A 14,457-nucleotide genomic window follows, 5' to 3' on the forward strand; every position below is an offset into this window, starting at 1 on the left:
ATTTTTGACATGATAGATGTTCCACATTGTTATTGCTGTCCTTTTTACTGCCATTTAAGGGGGGAAAACAATACCAGAAAAGAAATGTTTAGCACTGAAATTCTTGTAAAATAAAAAAGCAAGAGAAAAAAAATTCCAAAAATATAAATAATAATAATAGTAGGATTATATTGTATTTGGTTTAAAAATGATTTTTTTCTGTCTTTTGTAATCCTGCATCATTAAGGGCCCATTCCTTTCACAACATGACTATGGATAATAGAGAAAATGTACAGTGATTTAAAAGCACTTCAAGAAAGCCTAAGGCCACAACCCTCATAGGGGCTCTGTAGGAAATATTTACGAATAACAAGTTACCTTGTACTAAAATCATATTTAATGTGAGGAGAAGCTGGTAGTGAAGAAGACCACCATGGTGAAGGACATTTCACTTAAAAGATAAAGTGCCTTTTATCTGTTTTTAATGCATTGTGAAAGGCAGTTTGGTCGAAGTAGAGATAGAGAACAAAATATAATATATCAAAGAAAAGAAAGGGGTAAAAGGATTTAAATTATTCATAACATTTAAGTCAAGGGATATTCCCAATCCTGTTAATCATTGTGGTAGAAAATCACTAAAAAAGTCTTTACTATAGGATCAGGGCATCCAACAGGAAGCCTGCCGAACATGGAGGTACAACAGCAGGAGATTTCCAGCGGAAACTGCACCTCTAACCCGGCTCTGAGTAAGAAGGGCACACACTCCTCTAATTTATATGGGAGCGGTGAAAAGACGCGAGTCTAGTACTTGGGCATCATCAGTGCTCCCATAGAAATGAATGGTGTTTGTGCCAACTACCGGTAGATGACACTCGCTTCTCAGTGAGCAAGACGGTTTTGGAGATCGCAGGGGGTCCCAGTGGTCATACCCCCACGATCAGCTACTGGCCCCCTATACTGTGGATAGGGGATAAGTAAAATTTTGGCTTCAGTACCCCTTTAAGACAGCAACCATGTTTTATTACAGGTAGTTGAAGTGGGTTAGTTAAAATAAATAATGGAATGTATTTGTATGTTTGTGTGAGGAGTCATATGATTTGTTCAGACTTGGACTTTCAGAATATAAAATATGTTCTTGTGCAATCCATGTATCCCAGAGCAATGTTGTGACAATGTCTGTACTACTTTTATTGGATGGAACTGGGCCTTATACCTCCTGGGCTACTTCTATGGAAATGACATATGCCTAAGCTTTTCTTTGATGGAGCAGATGAGGGTTGAGCTGATCACTAGTTGAAAGGCTATTTTATTGCTATTATTATTATCAATTGTAATGTTTATTTATATGTATATTTTTGGAAATAAGTAGCGTATGCTCTGCAGGACACTGTATCTTTAAAAATGATGATGATTATGATAATTACTATCATTCTGTTTGCAGCACTATTAGTACTGATTGTTGAATTATTTATGTAATATTTGTTATACTGTGCTGTGTTGGAGTGTTTTGCTACGGCCGCTAGATGACTCTGCTGAAGCAAAGATATATAAAACACTGCTGGCAGGAAATGCAGGCAGTGTTTGGTGAGAATTAAGGCAAGTGCTGGGAAAATTATAAGTAGCCATGGGATTGTAGTTTTAGATGGACTTGCTTATGTGTGACAATTGCAGTTGGAGACAAAAGGGAAAAGTAGTGATAAAAATGGTGACTGACTGTAGCACAAAGGCTGTTTTAGAAATCCCCTGGTGCTTGGGGTGCCAACATGTAAGGGGCACTGCATGGCACAGGAATTGACTGACTGCAGAGGGCCATGACTTTAGACATAGCTGTAAAGACCGTGGTAAGAGCTGTCCACTGAGGACGCTTACCTTGCAGCACAGTGGTCCGAGTATCAAAGCCCAACAAGAACATGTTTGTATGTTCTTCCTGTGTTTATGTGGGTTTACTCCAGTTTCCTCCCACACTGATACTGTTTGGTGAATTTAGATTGTGAGCACCAATGGGGACAGGGACCAATTTGAGTGTACAGTGCTGTTGAATCTGTATACTCTTATGTAAATAAAGGCTTATTATTAGGCTACGTTAACATTGCTGTTGTGCTCCATTCTATTCTGGGGCTCTTTTTTTTGCAAGGAACAGCCCCAAAAATGGGGTAAAGCACAACTGACTCCGCCAGGTCCCAATGGATCCCATTGACTTGAATGAAGTTTGTCGGGGATCTGATAGTTTACCGGAGTTTAGTGGAGAAAAAATAGTACATGCCCTTTTTTTTCCGGCTAAACTCCCGTTCTTTTGACAGAATTGCTGACAGAGCTCCATATAGCAGAGCCCAATGGCAATATTAGATTAGGTATAATTGCAACTAGGAATTATGCCCTATTATTAAAAACTGTCAAACCTGTAGACTGTGTAATCCAAAAGCCTGTTGCCTTCATGGTTCAAATACTATTTTAAATAGTATATCTATCGACCATATACTTTTTTGTGTGTCTGAGTGTCTTAATATGGGGGGCTTCATATAGTTATGGGGGCTTCACAAAGTCATTGGGTGGCTTAGGGCACTATTTTTAATTAAAAAATAATAATTAAGAGGTACTTCACCCACAGACATCTTATCCCCTGTGCAAAGGATAGGGGATAAGATGTCAGATCGTGGGGGTCCCGACGTCACGCCATGCCCCCTAGTGACATCAAACCACGCCCCCTCCATTCATGTCTATAGGAGGAGGCGTGACTGCATTCGGCCCTGGGACCCATGCATTGCACAAGAAGATATTTTTTTTTTTCTGGAAGGTTTTTTTTTTCTGGAAAGTCTGAATAAATCATATCACTCCTCACGCAACCATACAAATACATTTCAATATTTATTTTTACTAACACTTTTAAACCACCTGTATTAAAACATGGTTGCTGTCTTAAAGGGGTACTGCAGCCAAAATGTACTTATTCCCTATCCACAGGATAGGGGATAAGTAGCAGTTAGACCCCCGCGATCTACGGAATGGGCCCCCGTCTCGCTCACTGAGAAGCGTGTGTCATCTACTGGTAGATGGAACGCGATTCATTCATTTCTATGTGAGCGCCAATGATGCCCGAGTGCTCTTTTTGGTGCTCCCATATAAATCAATGGAGTGCTTGCCTTCTCCTGCGTGCCTTCACCTGCGTGCACTCCTCTCTCAAAGCCGGGCCCCGTTCCTGTTCAGAGACTAGGGGATAAGTTCATTTTGGCTGCAGTACCCTTTTAACATGTAGGCATTGACAGTAGCTGCCTGTTAGGGGTGAGTGGCTGATTAGATTAAATCCCATAAGATTTTAATATGTTAAACAACTTTTTTCTTATACTTGTATTTTAGTAATGTGTTTCTGTTTGATTGTTATAAAGGTTACTGGTCCCCAGGGATCCTTAAAAGATGAAGCAAAAAGTTCCATCCAAAAAAGCTTCCGAGTTCACACTGATGCTAAAACCCAGTCTCAAGATTTAAAAGGTAAGACCCTTTATTCTTAAATGGGCACTGCCAGATCCAAAAGCTTTTTATATGTTGTTACTCATGAAAATGAAAGACCTTTTGTAATATGGTTGTTTAAAATTTTTAAAATATTTAATAAAGAAAACGGCTCCTGAAAATCCCACCACTAGGGGTCCCCATACCTACTGAGACACTAACCAGCCCTGCAGCAGCATCAGGCTTGTCGATGAATCATGGACAAGAGATGACTCATGGACAAGGCTGCATGAGCAGACACACCAGTCACCTCCCACTACCACAACGGAGGGACATGCCCTCTTCCCCTGAGAGGAATTCTAACACTGTGATCTAATGAAAAGAGGTATTTTTATAATAAATATAGGTGATAGAGGCATAAAAATTACATGTACATGGTCAGGATTAGGTACTGAGTAAACATATTTTTTTTTCCCTTGTGGGCAGGGTTGCCATCAGAAATTTTGGGGCCCCTTACATAGCTCAAGGTCTGCTCCCTCCTCTCCCCATGGCAAACACAGTGCACTCTGCTGACACCTGATACCCGTATCAGGAACTGTCCAGAGCAGGAGAAAATCCTCATAGCAAACCTGTGCTGTTCTGGACAGTTCCTGACATGGACCGAGGTGTCAGCAGAAAGCACTGTGGACAAAACAAAAAATAAATCCAAAAAGAAAGAATTTCCTCTGTAGCACACAGCTGCTAATAAGTACTGGAAGGGTAAATACTTTTTAATAGAAGTAATTTACAAATCTGTTTAACATTCTGGCACCAGTTGATTTAAAAAAAATGTTTCCACTGGAGTACCCCTTCAATGAATAAAAATCACTATACAAAGACCAATACCCCTCTAAGGGTAGGGTCACACACAGCACATCCGCAGCATATTTTACTCTGCGGATGTGCTACCGACAGTCACAGAGCAATTGCAGAGCGTGCTTCCTGCTGCAGCTGGGTAACTCTGTGCAGAGGCGTACCTAGTGTCCGGGGAGCCCCTGGCGGGTGATGCATCAGCCCCTCCCCCCCTTGAAAAAAAAAAAAAAACTCTAGGAAAGCCTGGCATTGGATTTACCAGGCTTTTGTCTATGCCCGACATTGGTCTTGAGGTAAGTGCCAGGCTGAATGGCTGAATAGATCTATTGGCCGGGCCCCACAATGCTGACTATTACCTATTCCCAATCTTTTGTTTTTTTTAAAGTTGGCAGCAATCACTATTAAGTAAATATGCCTACAGACAGTGCATAGCTACAGCATCCTAAATTATTTAAGGGGTTAGTGCCCTATAGTAGGCCCTGTGTAATAGGCCAAGCAATTAGTTGATGAACCAGCAAACACGTGCTCATAAAAATCCTCATTTGTTGGCTGCTCATTTCCCCTTGTAATAGGATGCAACAAATGGGAGAAGTAAAGGGGGTGTATAAACAATCTATCATTCATGCAGCTCTGGCTGCCAATACCGAGCTATGTAATAGGGTCAGAAAAAAATGCCAATCTAGGAAATCATTGCTTATATCTGGCAGTAGTCAGGCATTGTACTACAACCCTTAATGATAAGTGCCCCTGTGTGTGCATCCACTTCCCATCAGGTCCCTCACTGCAGTGAGATCCCACCATTCAGATTTGTTTAGCAGATTAAAGCTCTGTTGGGGAGATGTCCAGTTTACCACAGAGGCTCTATGAGGGAGTCCAAAGCCTCTATTAAAGCAAGGGGGCCCAATAAATTTGGAGAGAGGTTGTAAGGAGGTGATGAAAAGCAAGTGGGAGAGGGTGGGAGATAGCTCAAGATCGTAGGGACTCTGTGAAGGGACATGAGGCGTGTTCACATTAAATAATTTGTTGTACAAAATATGGGGGTAACTAATGCCCCGGGGGTCCCATGGCAAATTCTGTCCAGAGCATCGAGACCACAATCACCAATAATACCAGTATACAAGGAGAAATAAAGTCACCATACATTTTACCATCATATTGTTACTGACCAAATCCTGTATACTGAGACCAATGTTAGTAAATAATACCAGTATACAATCCGAAATATTCTCACCATACATATTACCATCATAATGCTACTGACCAAATCCTGTATACCGAGACCAATAATACTAATAATACCAGTATACAAGGAGGAATATTATCACCATGCATATCACTGTCATACTGTTACTGACCAAATCCTGTATACTGAGACCAATAACACCAGTAGGTGATGTCTCCTGATTGGAGTCGTTCACTTCTCTGGCTCAGATCACCATGATGACTTCTCCTGGCCATTACTTGTCTCTGCAGAATCTGCCAGGCAAACATTCTAGGTTCCTTTCTGTTGCACCATCCCCATCTCTTTACAAACTCCCCATGTGTATTGCCCCATATATGGGAACATCACTGTGTATTATCCCTGTACTGTGACATCTCTGTGTGTATTATCCCTGTACTGTGACATCACTGTGAGTTATCCCTGTACTGTGACATCACTGTGTATTTTCCCTTTATTGTGACATCTCTGTGTATTATCCCTGTACTGTGACATCACTGTGTATTATCCCTGTACTGTGACATCACTGTGTGTGTTATCACTGTACTGTGACATCATTGTGTGTATTATCCCTGTACTGTGACATCACTATGTGTATTATCCCTGTACTGAGACATCACTGTGATTATTAAAGGGGAGGGTTTTCTTTTTAGAATTATGCCTAGTATACTATACCTAGTATATAAAATGCAAACCAGGAATCACATCCAGCACTCCCTGGGTGTCTCCAGTGTCCTGGTTTTGTCCCTAGTTGCAATTCTCTATCTGAGCTGCAGCGTGATGCCTGGGCCTGGAGTGATGTCCAGCCATGGACAGTGATTGGCTGAGCAGCAATGTGACACACTGGGCCCCGATGTCAGTCCAGGCCCAGGCATCAAGATGCAGCTCAGGTAGGAAATCGCAGCCAGGTATGGGCATAGTTCTGAAAAGAAAACCCTCCCACTGGATAACCCCTATAACCCTGTACTGAGATGTCACTGGGCATATTAACCCTGTACTGTGACATTACTGTGTATATTAACCCTGGACTGTGATGTCAATGGGGGACATGTATCATTATTTGTGTATGGTAGAAGCATTTTACCCCTTTTCCCGAATTCTAAATTATGTGCAGAAGAGCTAAATTTATCAATCAAATGCAGTGAGCTTCATAAATTGCGGGTAAATATAGTAATCTCCTAAATCCACTCTTTGGAAAATAGAATCAATTATTTAGAGCATCTTGCTACGTTAAGTCCAAGATGGCTTATATTTGCGCAAAAAAAACAGCTCTTGCGGCAAAATTTTTGGTGTAAAAAAGAAGTACGCAGTTAATAAATCCATGTGTACTATAGATGTCACTCCAAGGTACCCTGATTCAGCCACATCTGGAGGACATGCTCTACCAAAACGTGCGCAAAAAAATTGCGCAAAAAAAGGGCTTGCGCAAAATTTTGCGCAAAAAAAATACACACAAAACAGGGGTAAAATCTTTGATACATGTCCCCCAATGTGCATATCAATCTTTCACTGTGACTCACAGTACAGGGTTTATACACACAGTGATGTCACTGTACAGGGTTAATGCAAACAGTGACATCACAGTACAGAGATAATACACAGTGATATCAAAGTACAGGGTTAATACAAGCAGTGATATCACAGTACAGGGAAAATACGCAGTGATGTCACAGTACAGGGATAATACACCGTGATGTCACAGTACAGGGATAATACACAGTGATGTTACAGTACAGGAAAAATACACAGTGATGTCACAGCACAGGGATACTACACCGTGATGTCACAGTACAGGGATGATACACAGGGATGTCACAGTACAGGGATAATATACATAGTGATGTCATAGTACAGGGATAATATACACTGCGATGTCACAGTACAGGGATGATACACCATGATCTCACAATACAGAGATAATTTACACCGTGATGTCACAGTATAGGGGTAAAATACACCGTTATGTCACAGTACAGGGATGATACACACAGTGATGTCACAGTACAGGGATGACACACACAGTGATGTCACAGTACAGGGATAATATACACAGTGATGTCACAGTGCAGGGATAATATACACCGTGATGTCACAGTACAGGGATAATACACCGTGATGTCACAGTACAGGGATGATACACACAGTGATGTCACAGTACAGGGATGACACACACAGTGATGTCACAGTACAGGGATAATATGCTCATTGATGTCACAGTGCAGGGATAATATGAACCGTGATGTCACAGTAAAGGGATAATACACCGTGATGTCACAGTACAGGGTTAATACACCGTGATGTCACAGTACAAAGATAATACACCGTGATGTCACAGTACAGGGATAATACACCATGATGTCACAGTACAAGGTTAATATGAACTGATGTCACAGTACAGGGATAATCCACCGTGATCTCACAGTACAGGGATAACTTACACCATGATGTCACAGTATAGGGGTAAAATACCACGTGATGTCACAGTACAGGGATGATACACACAGTGATGTCACAGTACAGGGATGACACACACAGTGATGTGACAGTACAGGGATAATATACACAGTGATGTCACAGTGCAGGGATAATATACGCCGTGATGTCACAGAACAGGGATAATACACTGTGATGTCACAGTACAGGGATGATACACAGAGTGATGTCACAGTACAGGGATTACACACACAGTGATGTCACAGTACAGGGATAATACACTGTGATGTCACAGTACAGGGATAATATACCGTGATGTCACAGTATACGGATAATACACTGTGATGTCACAGTACAAGGTTAATATGAACTGATGTCACAGTACAGGGATAATGCACCATGATGTCATAGTACAGGGATAATATACACCGTGATGTCACAGTACAGGGATAATACACCGTGATGTCACAGTATAGGGATAATACACACTGATGTCACAGTACAGGGATAATGCACCGTGATGTCATAGTACAGGGATAATATACACCGTGATGTCACAGTACCGGGATAATACATACAGTGGTGTCACAGTACAGGGATAATACAACGTGATGTCACAGTACAGGGATAATACACCGTGATGTCACAGTATAGGCATAATACACGGTGATGTCACAGTACAAGGTTAATATGAACTGATGTCACTGTACAGGGATAATGCACCGTGATGTCACAGTACAGGGATAATATACACAGTGATGTCACAGTACAGGGATAATACACCGTGATGTCACAGTACAGGGATAATACACTGTGATGTCACAGTACAAGGTTAATATGCACATATCAGAGATTAGTGGAGGCTGCATGCCGGGTGCCCCTGAAACAAGCAGCCACAGATGGAGGGGTCATAGGCGCTGTGTGGTGGGTCTAAGGTGGGGAGAGCGGGCGGGACAGAGACATAGCTACCTGCTTGTCTTATACAGTATAGTGTCACCACCCTTTAGAAGAGGGGGGATGTGTATGGGGTCTATGCTGCATCCTGGACTTGGAGCTGATCCCTACTCCTGCCTATTACTGGTGTAAAGTAGGTAAGGCACACATACATGATGGGGAGTCACACTAAGGCAGTGTTTCCCTACAGTTTACCTCCAGCTGTTGCAAAACTACAATTCCCAGCATGCTCAGACAGCCTTTGGCTGTCCAGGCATGCTGGCGCTGGGAGTTGTAGTTTTGCAACAGCTGGAGGAACACTGTGTGGGAAACACTGCTTTATTGTGTAATCTAGATAATGATGTCTCTTATCCAAATGGCACATGATCTGTGAATGCAGATACACCAATCTTCTGGTGTATCTTATAGAAGGGACACTCCACTCAGATGAACCCTGTGTACATACAGTATAACAGTGGAGGCTGCATGTCAGACCCACCTGGAACAACAGCCCCAGATGGAGGGGTCAGGCACGCATAGGGAGTCTGAGAGACTCTCTTCTTTCCCCTGCGCTCCTGTCTGGTGAGGAAGTGGAGGGGGGGGGGGGGGGGGCAGACAGAGACAGCTACCAGATAATGCAGCCCTAACAGTGTAGAGAGGGAGGGGCTGTCACCAGTGGGACCTGTGAGGAGGAGGCAGTGCATAGGCTGTGATAAGCAGAGGAGTGAAGGCCTGTGTGAATAGTGTCGGAGATCTGAAGAAAACTCCAGCGGGCCCCTTACCACAGCTCTGCAGTACTGTGGCTACATCTGTTTGGCGGCCTGTGCCCTCTCCAGGCATGCACCTCCGGCAGGGGCCTGGTTTGCCAAATGGTAGGTACACCACTGGCTCTGTGTGTTGGCTTGTGACTGCCGGCTGGAAATCCGCCGCTACAAGCAGACACACAGCTACAGGGAGCTCGCTCTGTGACTGCCGGCAGTGCATCCGCAACGTCGAATACACTGTGGATGCCCTGAAAGTGGCCCTACCCATAGAGTGACTGTACAGAATATTACCAACTGTACACTGGTGCTGCAGACCGTATTAAAGTTACATACTCACAGGGGGCATCTTCTCTTATCAGAGTCATTCACTTTTCTCTTTCTTCTCCATCTGTCCTGGGTCATCATGAAGACATCTCCCAGTCACAACATGTCTCCACCGAATCTGCCAGATAAACATTTTAGGCTTATTACAGCACACTGCTAACCTTTCTGCAAACCCACTTTATGTATTACACTGCCGCATATAGTAATAGATCCGTCTGTGTCCCTGTATAGTACTAGGCCCCCTCACATTGCCCCCATACAGCATTAGGCCCCTCTGTCTACGTATGGTATTAGGTCTCCTTACATTACTCCAATATAGCATAAGGCTTTTTCCCATTTCCCTCAGAGTAGCAGGCCCCCTCACATTGCCCACATATAGCATTATGCCCCCTTACATTCCCCCCATAGATTATTAATAGGCCCCCTTACATTGCCCCTATATATTATTAATAGGCCCCTTACATTGCCCCTGTAGATTATAAATAGGCCTACACACTACTCCCCTCTCCTTCTTTCCCCTGCAGCTCCTGCTGCTCATCTTCTTTCTCAGCTTCATGTGTGGACAGTGTCATTTGGAGCTACTGCCGCACAGGAAGCCTCGGCTGGAGTGATAGGATGGAGCCGCTGGCTCCTTCTTGTCACGTCAGCCACGGCGGTGCACATTCAACACTGTGTGCATCTTAAAGGACATTTGCAGCAAAATACAACTTATCCCCTATCCACAGGATAGGAGATAAGTGTTTGATCACTGGGTATTCGACCGCTGGGACCCCCCCCCCCCCCCTGTGGTCTTCTGCACAGGCTCACGGCTCTCCCATGCAGGAGGCATGCCGGCCACACCGTGACATCGTGGCCAACACGCCTCCTCCATGTAGTTCTATGGGAGAGGCAGGGAGGCAGTGTTTGTGCCTCGCTGCCTCTCCCATAGAACTGTATGGGGAGGGGGCATGGAGGGAGCATATCGCCGACCTCTCTACGTGCATTAGCCGCTCACATAGAGTGGCAATGCGGGGCCCCATTTGGGAGATTGCGGGGGGGTCCCAGCAGTCAGACCCCCTGCGATCAGACACTTTTCCCTTTTCCAGTCGATAGGGGATAAGTTGTCTTTTGCTGCAGATGTCCTTTAAAGGTGCACTCAGTGTTGAAAGTTGCGGCAGCTCGGGGATTCGGGACAGGTGTCCTGGATTCCCTGGTGGCCTTCCCTTCACCTGTGAGCCCGGTCGCAAGGAGTGCGACCGGGCCCACAGGTGAAGGGTCCGGTTTCCCCACTGCAGGGACCGTGCCACCACAGTTCCTTGCATGGAGTTACTGGCAGAATGCAGTCATAGGGCTCTGGGCCCCCTGGGGTACCACCTGTACCCCCCTGATGACAGCCCTGTTTGTGGGATCTGACAGGCACACTTTAAGGCTATGCTCACTCATACGATTTTTAGCCAGAACTAGTAAGGGATTTAAAACACAGAAAAAGCTGCAAATCTTTCCATTATAGTTTTTCCCTGGGACATATTTACCCTGGGTCATGGCTTAAAATACTAACCAAAAATACTTTGTGAACCCAGCCTAAAGGTGATCATACAGTATATGATACTAAAGCAATACTGATATGCCTTGAATGCCTCTATAATGAATGTAATGTATATTTGTCTATTCTGTGAAAGATTGCAGAAGTATCTTGGTAGTGTAAAAGTGGGCAACAAACAGTAGATATAAGAGACAAATAAAATGAAGGTTCTGGGCCCCAATGCAACATTTGTAGCTGGTGTCTTTTATGACAGACTGCCCTTTGGGCTTATTTAGGCATGGGGGCATAGGTACAATCTTTACTCCTGAACCCCATTTAGCATGGTACAGGTCACTTCTAGCCTTTCAGCTGAGAATGTGGGTTGGGCACTGCATCTCAAGATGTATTGGGCTTTTGCTTACATAGGAAGGCAGCAATTATGGTACAGTCATGATACAATCTGTTATAAAGTTTACATCATATGAAATATACACTTTAAATTTGTATCAAGTCTTACAATCATGTTTCGGGAGGGAGAAAGGTATTTATTTCTACAGACAATATAACTTAACAGAAACCCCTGTGGCTGCTCTCCTCCACCATATATGGAACCAGCTGGAAATCAAATATCTTATATTACTTAAAGTATAAGCAAAAGTTAACCTCACCTTAAGGTAAAACTGCTTCAGTTACCATTGCTTCCTGGAGTCACAATGATCGTGATAACAATATAACTTTTGTAAGTTTTAGATGTTTCAATGTACAATACAATTTGAAGTGTTCTGTGGAAAGTAAGCTTTGTCATTAGAATCCTTACTACTTGACGACAGAGAGAACTAGACTGGAGGCCTCACTGAAATCCTTTCAGACATGAAGAAAGGAAAGGACAATGCTGTATGCTCCGCAAAGAAATATTTTACTGGGAATGTCGAATTTGCATTCAGCTTTGACAAGGTTAAACTGAATCATAATCCGCTATCTAAAGTCACTTTAATAGAAAACATGCATCTCATAGAAAACTAATCTTGCAAAAGATGGTTAGAGTTGATGTTGCCTGTAAGATTTGCTATTTTTTCTTCTTCTTTTTTTTATTTTTAATTTATATGTAAATGTCATTTCATCTTAGTGAACCTAGATTCCACACCTACATGATTGATTCCTAAAGGGAGGCAGAGAGGGTACACTGCATAAATGTTTCTCCTGCAAAATGTACAGCTGTACTTCCAATGCACCCTAGCATTGTTTTAGACTCATCCCCTGGTCTGTTGTTCACATTTGAAAGAATAGCATGACTACTGCATTTCTGTGCATCCATAAGGCTATGTTCACATCAGAAAACTGTACTATATTGTTGGCACACGTCAAGATACCAGCAAAAAGGTATGTAGATGTGTACCACAACATACCTGTGGCTGGAGTCTTGACTTTAAAGGGGTATTTTGGTATCAGAAAATGATTTTTAAATGAAACCATAAGACATATAACTTACTAGTATAGTGTTATCATAGATTGTGCTGATTTCAGCATGTTTTTGCTTAAATGGGCACTGTCATTAAAATATTGTTGTTTTTTTATACGGTAGGTTAAATGAATACGATTTGTAATTTACTCCCTGTAAAAAAAAAATGGCTTATGTCGCTTTCATGGCCTTATAAATCCGGCCACACTCAAAAGCACAGACTTTGGTCTCCTGCTGGGCTGACAGGAGACCAAACTCAGGAAGTGTGGTCTGGCCATAGGCATTGAATAGCACTCACTGAAACAGGGAGAGCAAGTGCTCTTCACTGCCTATGGTCAGACAGCACTTCCTGAGTTTGGTCTCCTGCCAGCCCAGCAGGAGACCAAAGTCTGTGCTTTTGAGCAGACCAAATGTAGTCCAGACCAGAAGGGAGACTCCTGGTGGCCAGATTTATAAGGCCATGAAAGTGACATTAAAAGACTTTTAATTTTTTTTTACAGGAAGTAAATTACAAATCTTATTATTTTTACCTGCTGTGTCATATGCAAGAAAAATATATTTTAATGATAGTGTCCATTTAAATTATTATTATATGCAAAAAAATATTTTAATGATAGTGCCCATTTAAATTATTCCAGACAGGAAGTTGTATAGTTCTTTCATTTACAATGTAATTGCATAATCCTTTGCTGTCTCATAATGCTTGGCTGGATCTTGTCCCTCCCACTGAGTGATGTCGTCAAGTCTAAACAGCCACTACAGCCTACATCACCATCTTCCTGTCATATACAATATATGTATATTTTTATTGGAACATTTAGGAAAGAATGAGGTGTGTTTATTCTATTCTGCCTTGTGCTGAGCAATGCCACAGGCAGAATAGCAGGAAGGCAATGTATACAGCAGCTTTTGCAGGCTTGCTGTGTAGTGAGATAGTATGCTGTAGTATGCAACGTTCTGCAGCAGTTCAAGGTTGGGAACTTGCAGACGTGCTATGAGAGTGGAGGGAGCAGGGTAGGGGGACTGTGATGAAGAGCTGAAAGAAGACAGTGGGGGTTATTTATCATTGTGTTCTATTGCTTTTTTTGATCTACATTTGCAAATTTTTGCGAATTCGAAAAATCTGTCATTTTGACCTTTTGGTGTTGCTAGATCATTTTTTGAAGTGACAGATTCAGTGGTCATGAATTTGTTATCTGAGTGTTTTGTTTTTTTGCGCAAATTTTGCCGCAAATGGAACAAAAAAATAAATAAAAAATACTCTAATCTAGACCACCTCCCGACCATGTCTAAAAAAAGATTACTATTGCTGTCTGTTTGCCAAAAATAAAAAATCATCAGCCAGAGTGAAAGAGAGGGAGAAAGGAAGGGAGCAAGAAAGAGAGAGAGAATAAGGTAGAGAATAAGAATGTTTAAAGACATAAATAAAAAAAAATATAATAATTTAAAAACATGCAAATGAAAAATAAAGCAGTTGTCCATATGAAACAATCAGATATATTTTTTAAGGTACAAAAAAGAAATGCTAAAGATGTAAGAAACGATAAGA

General features: G+C 42.4%; 1 protein-coding gene across 2 annotated transcripts in view; it reads left to right on the forward strand.

Moving 5' to 3' along the window:
• LAMA2 (laminin subunit alpha 2) overlaps positions 1 to 14,457 on the forward strand; it is a 943,701-nt gene that overhangs the window by 817,070 nt on the left and 112,174 nt on the right. For both annotated transcript variants that reach the window (XM_056566521.1, XM_056566522.1), the window contains one exon: positions 3,363 to 3,465. In XM_056566521.1, coding sequence (XP_056422496.1) covers positions 3,363 to 3,465 — 103 coding nt within the window. The remainder of the gene's footprint in view (positions 1 to 3,362; positions 3,466 to 14,457) is intronic.

This window comes from Hyla sarda, chromosome 3 (assembly GCF_029499605.1).
Source record: "Hyla sarda isolate aHylSar1 chromosome 3, aHylSar1.hap1, whole genome shotgun sequence".
Taxonomy (NCBI): domain Eukaryota; kingdom Metazoa; phylum Chordata; class Amphibia; order Anura; family Hylidae; genus Hyla; species Hyla sarda.